Source organism: Triticum urartu, chromosome 2A (assembly GCF_056163025.1).
Source record: "Triticum urartu cultivar PI428250 chromosome 2A, HENAU_Tu73, whole genome shotgun sequence".
In the NCBI taxonomy this organism is placed as follows: domain Eukaryota; kingdom Viridiplantae; phylum Streptophyta; class Magnoliopsida; order Poales; family Poaceae; genus Triticum; species Triticum urartu.
The window spans coordinates 515251070-515260440 of NC_141874.1; the positions used below are offsets into that span (position 1 = coordinate 515251070).

The 9371-nt window shown below is 48.3% G+C and overlaps 1 protein-coding gene across 1 annotated transcript; it reads left to right on the plus strand.

Annotated features, from left to right (window-relative positions):
* Positions 1-912: 912 nt before the first annotated feature.
* Positions 913-6275, plus strand: LOC125538360 (uncharacterized). Its single transcript, XM_087544215.1, has 8 exons — positions 913-1285; positions 2224-2790; positions 2874-2980; positions 3073-4414; positions 4515-4742; positions 4838-5071; positions 5169-5422; positions 5512-6275. The coding sequence occupies exons 1-8, from the start codon at positions 1112-1114 to the stop codon at positions 5981-5983; spliced, it is 3378 nt and encodes a 1125-aa protein (XP_087400341.1). The 5' UTR covers positions 913-1111; the 3' UTR covers positions 5984-6275.
* Positions 6276-9371: the final 3096 nt, after the last annotated feature.

Sequence of the window (9371 nt, forward strand, 5' to 3'; positions counted from 1 at the left end):
ATGATTCAGGCCTTACTTTCATCTCAACATCCCCATATGAGCCTCACCGGTTTATATACTTTTTGTGGTGCTTATGGAAAGCAAGAAACGATGCTTTTTTTGGCGGGAAATTCTGCAAACCCTCTCACATATTCTAGTTGCTAATGCAATTATGCAAGGTGCTAAAATTGAGAATATGGAGTCCTTTGAAGATCACCGCTCTACCTGCTCCGCAATACAGCAACTGGCGACACAACAAGACCAATCTTTTGTTGTAGGTACTGCCATTTTCTGTGACGCGGCTTGGAAGATTGAAAGGAACATTGATTCAGCACCAGCGGGGCAGAGGAATCATCATCAAAACTGATACCAATCAACACTTCAAACAGTTGCATGTTTCAGCCCTATCTCCACCAGCAGTATCTTCTCTTCAAGCAGAAACTTTTGGCCTGCTTCTAGCGACCATGTTGGCTGAAAAGCTTCACATACAGGAACCAACTTTTCTCACAGATTTCGTGATATTGGCTTCGAAGATGACAACTACATCCGTCTTCAACACTGCAGATCATTGGGTCATCAGACCACTTCTTGCAGCTATTCAACAGTCCGCAGTTTTCCATCCAACCAGAATAGCTCATGTTAACAAGAGCAGGTGCTTCAATGTTCATCATCAGGCTCAGTTATAGCTCTTAAAATTTAGTCTAGATCTCTAGCTGTTAGGTGCCTCTCTTCAGGTTCATGTCAATGTCCAGGGAGAGATGTTCTCCCATTGTTCAGTGTGAGTCCCTTCACACTTCTCTATGTAAATGTTGCTAGATGAATAATAAAATCTTTTAATGTTCAGAAAAAAGAAAACGCCGTGAAAATAACCGAAATCTTCCTATCCGTCTCGGCTCCGGCCCGAAGGTCCGATCCGCTCTGCGATTCGGAAACCGCTTCCCCGGGGTACTACACCTATATAGCGCCACGCGTGGCGCACCCAGGACGGCGCGGAAGAAATTAAACTCGAGAAACAAGTGGAGTAAAGCAGTGGCGCAAGGGAGAAGGCAGAACAGATTGCTTGTGGGATTCGCCGGCGAGTTCGATCGACGAGGGAGACGGAGTCACGGAGGGCAGTCTGATCGGTGCGGTGATGGGGGCAAGGGAGCCGGTGGCGATGGAGATACCGGTGGAGGAGGGGGCGGCGGCGAGGGTGCCGCCGCGGATCAGGAGGAGGCTGCTCGAGGGCAGGACCAGCGGCGGCGGCGGCCCTGCCAGCGCCGAGGAAATCGAGGCCAAGCTCAAGGAGGCCGACCACCGTAGGCAGGTAGGTGTCCCTGTCGGATACCTTTAGTTTCCTACATTTATCTTTCGCTTTTCCCCTTCTTCCTCCTCACGGTCGATTGCGAAGTCGGGGGCGTGAAGTGTGAATTCGAAGTGTTGAGGACTGCTTTCTTTCTATGCACTACTGTTATCCTCGTCTTGTCTCGTCGGTGGTTCCCATCCTTACTGGTGAAAGATAGTTGCGTTTCCTGCTGCTGAAGTGCTATTATTATTTTTATTCTACAGAAGTGGTATTGTTCCTGGAAGATTTTACAGTATATTTAGACGGTCTATAAGTATAAGTATGTGAAATAATAGTGAAAGCTGCGGGTATGTGAAAGAATTCCTTTGTTTGAGCCTGTTCGTCGGGGAGTCCAAATAACATTCTTTGGCAATAGCGGTAGGTAGTCGTGAGCTGAAGTTGGTCTCACGGGTGACACGAATTGCTTTTCTGTTGGATTTTGCCGCGTTTTTTTCTTTCTTTCCTAGTTTGGGGTTTTCCGGTGTTTGATTGAAGCGTTTTCCCTCTATTGAAAAAGGTCTCAATTTTATCTGCAGTTCGGTGAAAACGTAAACAGGGACAATTAGAGTAATTACAGTAACTAACTATTGCCTGTAGAAAAGGAAAAAAATAACAAATAATAAAGGTGAAATTATTGTAGGCTGTAACTGCTTAAGTTAACCATTGATTTCAGGTTGTTTCGGTGGTAGGAAAATTATGGTAGTTTGGTAGGATAGTTTGCTTTCATCATCGACCACTTGGTCTGGCTTAGAAGTAACTTACCTTGCACTTGTACTGCTGAAATTTTAGTTGCAACTTCTGTAGTCTGTTGGTTGATGTAATCCTCGTAGGGGGCTATAGAAACAACTAATGTTCTTTTGGTTAAAAGAAAGTTGGAAATGAATTATCAAATTAACTCATGTTCAATTGTCCCTCCTCAGCAATTCTACGATTGGTTATCCTGCAAAGCAAGGAAGAAGCCACGGAGCCCATCGTGCTCATCTCAAGAGGAAGATTACGGACAGTGCCTTGAAGCCAAGCTTCAGGCAGCTGAGCAGAAAAGGCTAAGCCTCTTGGCAAAGGCACAGAACCGGTTAGCCAAGTTGGATGAACTCCGACAAGCAGCCAAAAATGATGTGGAAATGCGGATTGAGAAGGAGAAGGAAGAACTTGAGACTAGAGTCGAGACTCGTGTTCGGCAGGCAGAGGAAAACCGTATGCGCCTTCTGCATGCAGATATGCAGAGGCGGGCTGCACTAAAGGATAGAACAGAGAGGTCCCTCGTGCAGAAGGCGACATCTGAGAGCAAGTATACAGAGCGGGTGCGATCTGCTATCCTGGAAAAGCGTGCTGCTGCTGAGAAGAAATGGCTGGCGTTGTTGGAAGCTGAGAAGAGGAAGGCTCATGCTCGGCTCATGCATATTCAACAAGCAGCCATGACTGTAAGCAGCCAGAGAGAAGCAGAGAGGATTAAATTGAAAGAACATCTTGAAAGCAAACTTCAGAGGGTATGTGTTGTCATACATACGCTGATTATAGTCTTAGTTCTTATGTTCTGCTTCTTATCTGATTTGTTATCTTATTTGAACAGGCCAAGAGGAAGAGAGCTGAGTATTTGAAGCAGCGAGGAGGTCCATGCAGTTCTGCTCATGCCGACTACATCAAGCATGCAGATTTTCTTTCAAGAAAGCTTGCAAGGTATTACTACCATGCAATAAATTATTTGAATAAACTATTTGGTTGTATTTGCACGTTCGAGTTAATTGAAGTTTTCTTCTCATATACTGTAGGCACTGGAGAAGTTTTGTGAAGTCCAGGAAGACAACACTTGCCTTATCTCAAGCTTATGATGCTTTGGGAATTAATGAAAAATCTGTGAAGTCAATGCCATTTGAGGAATTAGCTATGCTGATGGGATCTCCCACAGCTCTTGAGGCTACTAAGGCATTACTTGACCGGTTCGAGAGGCGTGTGACTCTTTGTCAGTCAGCAAGTTCATCATCTGCAGAAAATATTGACCATCTGCTGAAACGCCTTGTGACTCCAAAGAGGAAGGTACCTCTGAGTAGAGACGGAAGAACAAGGGTTGCAGCAAAAAGGCCAGCCAGAACTTCTGAAACAAGCAGGTTGTCCAGATATTCACTGAGGGTGGCACTCTGTGCTTACATGATCCTGGCTCATCCTAGTGCTGTTTTAAGTGGAGATGGTGAGCAAGAGAAACTACTCATGGAGTCAGCAGCAAACTTTGTCAGGGAGTTTGAGCTGTTGGTTAAGACAATACTCGAGGGACCGGGAAGAGCCTCAAGGCAGCCATCTCTTGATGCTACTGAATCATCTAGTTGCCAGAAGTCTTATGATGTTGCCGGTCAAAGTAAATTCAAGACTCGGCTGGTTAATTTTGACAAAGCTTGGTGCACCTACCTTTACAGATTTGTGGTGTGGAAAGTAAAAGATGCAAGATCATTAGAAGGTGATCTTGTTAGGGCTGCATGCAAGCTTGAGCTGTCAATGATGCAAACATGCAAGTTAACTGCCGACGGGCGGTCACACAACCTCACCCATGATATGAAGGCCATTCAGAAGCAGGTTTCTGACGATCACAAACTCCTAAGGGAGAAGGTTCAGCATCTGAGTGGTGATGCAGGGATTGAGCGGATGGACTCTGCTCTCTCAGATGCAAGGTCAAAGTTCTTTGAAGCAAAAGAGAATGGAAGTCCATTGGCGACACCTGTTGCAAATGTATCTACTCCTCTGAGCATTAATTCATCTGGAAAGCTCCCACCTTCTGAGGTTAATGTTAGTTCCGAAACAGCATCAAGCAGGACATCACCAGTGAATCTGCCTACAGAGAATGAGCAGATGCTCAATGAGATGCTTCATGAGGACGGTGGTGCGATTGCTGGCAATTCTAATGATGCCCGCACCATCAAGAAGGATTTCCAAGACAAAGTGAGGGAAACAATGGAGAAAGCTTTCTGGGATGTGGTTACTGACTCAATGAGAGGAGACAAACCTGACTACAGCCAACTGATCAACCTGGTAAAGGAAGTGAGGGATTCGTTGCACGACTTGGCTCCCAAGGGATGGAAGGAGGAAATCTATGAGAACATTGACCTCGAAATTTTGTCCCAGGTAAGATCCCAGTGTTATGCATACAGAAATTTGTCATCGAATTGCTTCTTTTTTCTTATTCATGAAATATTGACATAATTTTGTTCCTGTACAAATAAAGATACTCGAGTCAGGCTCCCAGGACACCCAATATCTGGGGCAGATTTTGCAGTACACTCTGGATATGGTCAGAAAACTGTCTGCTGCTGCAAAGGATGACGAGATGAAGGCAAGTCATGACAAATTATTGAGCGAGTTGGCTGCAAGTTCTGAAGATAATGATAATGCAATCAGCTCATTTGTCATTGCTGTCATCAAGGGTCTGCGTTTCACTCTGGAAGAAATGAAGGTGTGTTGAGCGTGTTAATAATTTAAACTTGTCCTATAATTAACTGCAATTGTTTTTCTGCAGTGGAATTCTAACATTTTCCTTTTTATAAACAGCAACTGCAAGTAGAAGTGAGCAAGGCATATGTTCAGCTGATGCAACCGACGATAAAAGGCTCGGCTGGAGTGGAGTACCTGCAGAAGGCTTTCGGCGATCGCTATGGACCTCCTGCTAATGCGTCAGCTTCTCTCCCTGTAACTCTGCAGTGGATTTCAGCATCAAAGAGCATCGTGGACGCAGAATGGAGGGAACATCTGGGCTCCCTTTCAGTTCTGCCAGCAGCAAATCATGTAAGTTTCTAACTATGCAGAGTCTTAATAGCATCAGTAGTATAGCGGCATTCTATTTTTATCTGGTTCCTGACACTAGTTTAATCCTTTGTGGCAGGCTCAGCCCCTTGTTACAGTGCTCCGAGCTGGCCATGGAGCTCCAACAGCTGCTGTACCTTCAGCAGGCACTTCAGGTTTACCTGAGTGCAAGGGAGAAAAGGTTGACAAGCTTGTGAGGGTTGGCTTGTTGCAGCTTATCAGTGGTATGGAGGGCTTGCAATTGGAGTCAACTCCTGAGAGCTTCCACCTTAACTTTCTGAGATTGAGGGCCGTGCAGGGCCAATTTCAAGAAGTGATTGTAATTTCTACGAGGTAAACAACAAACTACTTTTAATAATTTTAGCCTAGCCTGCAGGACGAAATGTTTCATTGTGTGCTAACTGAACCTACTGTTTGTGCAGCATGCTCGTCCTGCGTCAAGTCCTGATAAGTGAGAATTCTAAGATCACTCCTCTGGAGCTGGAGGCTGTCATCTCAGAACTCTTCGGCGCCCTGGTGAAGCTGCTGGATAACTCCCCGGAGGCAGGCACTGAAGAGATTGTGGAGGCGATGATGAGCGCGTCGGCCTCAGCCGGCTCTTTGTCAGATGCCAAGATTCAGGCTAGGAGGCAGATAATAACCCGGGTGGTCCTCAAGAGCCTCCAAGCGGACGACGTCGTCTTCAAGAAGGTCTCCCGGGCGGTCCACTGCGCCTTCCGTGGCGTCGTCCTCAACGGCAGCGGCGCCAAGGGCCAGAAGCTGGCGGATGCGGCCCTGCGCCGCGTCGGCGCGGGGAAGCTCGCTGACCGTGTGGTGAAGGCGGCTGAAGTGCTCATCAGGGTGGCCACGGTCTCGGAGAAGGTCCATGGCCCGTGGTACAAAGCGCTCGCCTGAATGTGAATATAGCTTTACTTTGTTTGGTTCTGTGAATACACACGTTAGTACGGTTGTAAATGTTAAACATCATCATGTCACGATGACTTGTGTCACGTAGCTTCGGCAGGAGGTAGTTAGGAGATAGTTTAGATTCTCTCTAAACCGCATGTACTTATCTCTATCTCTTATCTCTTTCTTGCTCCTCAAGATGTAATCTCTCCAAACTACTTGTATGCATATTTAGGGATAAGCCCCTGACTATATAACACGCAGGCGCAACCCCGATCAGGGTACGACGCTTCACGCCTTTCGCACATGGTATACAGAGCCCCTTTTCTTCATCACGTCTAGTTCGCTAGGGTTTTTCCTATCACCAAAGCTCGCTGCCATGTCCTCCTCTGCCGCAGCCAACTCCAACCTCTCCAGTCAAGTTACCGAGAAGTTATCCCGCACCAACTATGTTCTCTGGCGCACCCAGATAACCCCACACATCAGAGGAGCCGGCTTCTTCGGATATGTGGATGGAACCACACCGAAGCTGGCCAAGCACGTCGTCACCAAGGACAAGGATGGGAAAGAAGAAACGATTCCCAATCCCCTCCACTCGGTTTGGATCCGAGAAGATCAACGGGTATTAGGCTATCTGTTGAACAATCTGACAAAAGAAGTACTAGTGCAGGTCACATCTATCGATCATGCACATGAGCTCTGGACAGCACTAGCGGGGATGTTTTCCTCGCAGTCGTTGTCTAGGGTGAACAACATCCGCATCGCGCTCTCTCACGCTCAGAAGGGAACGCAGTCCGTGGCGACGTACATCGCATATATGCGGTCGCTCTCGGACGAACTTGCTGCTGCGGGCAAGCCTCTTCAAGACGGCGAGCTAGTCTCCTACATCCTCGCCGGCCTCGACATGGAGTACCAGCCCCTCGTCTCCGCCCTCGACGCGCGCACACAGCCGGTCACCATCGGCGAGCTCTTCTCCCAGATGAGCAACTTCGACCAACGTGTTGCGCTCTTTCAGGGGAACGACGGCTTCAAGTCGTCGGCCAATGCTGCCACTCGCGGCCGTGGTGGTGGCGGCGGCGGCGGATCACGCTACCGCGGCCCACCGCGGAAGGGCAAAACCAGCAACGGCGGCGGCGACGGCAACTTCAACAGCAACCCCCGCGGCCCCGGCAACAACAACGGCAGTGCGCGACCCTCCTACACCAACTCCAAGGGCCGTCGCAACTTCCCCAGGTCACGCCCTGACACTATTCGGTGTCAAATCTGTGGAAAACCGGGGCACTCAGCAAAGGATTGCTGGTATCGCTTCGAAGAGGATGAAGACTCCTCCCAAGATGAGAAAGTTGCTGGCAGGGCAGAGGCCTCGTATGGGGTCGACACCAACTGGTATGTTGACAGTGGTGCTACAAACCACATCACCGGCGAGTTAGAGAAGGTCACCATGAGGGAGAAATACCGCGGCCCGGAGCAAGTCCACGCCGCCAATGGAGAAGGTATGAGAATTAGTCATGTTGGTCACTCAATTATTAAAACCCCTTACCGAAACATCCATCTTAGAAAAATATTGCATGTTCCTAGAGCTTCCATGAATCTCCTTTCAGTTCATCGCATTGCCATCTATAACCATGTCTTTCTTGAGTTTCACCCCTATTTCTTCTTGATTCGAGATCAGGTCACGAAGAAAATCCTCTATCGAGGTAGATGCGTTCGAGGGCTATATCCGTTGATTCCCGAGCTTAGGAGATTCAATAAAACAGCATGTGCTGTCACCAAGTTATCTTCAACCCGGTGGCATGATCGTCTAGGGCATGCATCCTTTTCTTTAGTAGAACGAGTGCTTAGGAAAAATAAGCTCCCATATGTTGGAGAGCGTAATGTTGAAACAGTTTGTGATTCTTGCCAAAGAGCTAAAAGTCATCAGTTGCCATATCCTATCTCTATGAGTGTTTCTACTAAACCATTGCAACTTATTTTCTCTGATGTTTGGGGTCCGGCCCCTTCTTCTGTGGGTAGACACACTTACTACGTAAGTCTTATTGATGACTATAGTAAATTCTCTTGGATTTATCTACTTAAGAAACGATCCGATGTTTTTCCAGTCTTTCAAAATTTCCAAGCACTCATTGAACGTAAATTTGATAGCAAGATCATTGCTGTCCAATCCGATTGGGGAGGGGAATACGAAAAATTAAATTCCTTCTTCCAAAAACTTGGTATTTCTCACCACGTATCATGCCCACATGCTCATCAATAGAACGGGTCTGCTGAACGCAAACACCGTCATATCGTAGAGGTTGGTCTCTCTCTTTTAGCCGGCGCATCCATGCCCTTGAAATTCTAGGATGAGGCGTTCCTCACAGCCGTGCACATCATAAACATGTTACCTAGTCGTGTCATTAATAATGAAACGCCTATGGAACGTCTCCTTCATACTAAACCCGACTACACCACTCTTCGCGTGTTTGGGTGTGCCTGTTGGCCAAATCTGCGCCCATACAACAAGCGTAAGCTCATGTTTCGGTCAAAACAATGTGTCTTCATAGGGTATAGTGCTCTACACAAAGGTGTCAAATGCCTTGATGTCTCTACTGGCCGAGTATATATTTCTCGTGATGTAGTCTTTGATGAAACAAAATTCCCATTTTCTGATCTACATCCTAATGCCGGCACCCTTCTACGACAAGAAATTCTTCTTCTCCCATCTCACCTAACCGGCACAGACCCACCGGGAAATAATTGTGATGATACAATATTGACTAACCCTCATAACACCAGTCTGGCTGAGTTTTGTGATGAAACGGGACAAGAAAACGGCGAAGAAATTGTGCAAAATGGTGAAGAAATCACCCTAAACAGCCAGTATTTCATGTGTCCAGCACCAGGGAGCATATCCCCCTCGGGATCGTCACCGCCGCAGGCTGCTGCGCAATCCTCTGTGGGATCCGTGCCGCCACAGGAAACCTGCGCCTCGGGTTCAGTGCCGGCAGGCAGCAGCGAACGTGCGGGCGCACCAGGCGACAGCCGCACCAGCAGCAGCGGTCCTGCATCCGCCATGCGGGCCTCTCCTGCTCGTCACGCAGCGGACACCGGGCCGCGCCAACTAGCACCGGCCACTGGGCTGCCCCTGAGTCGGTGGCCCACAGGAGTGGACTGCTGCTATGCGCGTCGTTCCACCGGTCGGCCTGATTCCTACATTGGCTCGGGATCCAGCGCAGATCCTTATCGGCCGGCGTCATCATCGCCCCCTGACGAGGCGCTGGCAGGGGCTGGGTCCGGATCTTCTGCACCGGGTCACGTGTCCCCTTCATCAGCTGAAGCCGCAGAAGATCCCGGCGCTCCATTATCTCCTGTGGACAGATCTGGTGCAGGATCCGAGGCGGCTGATGGACCTTCTGTG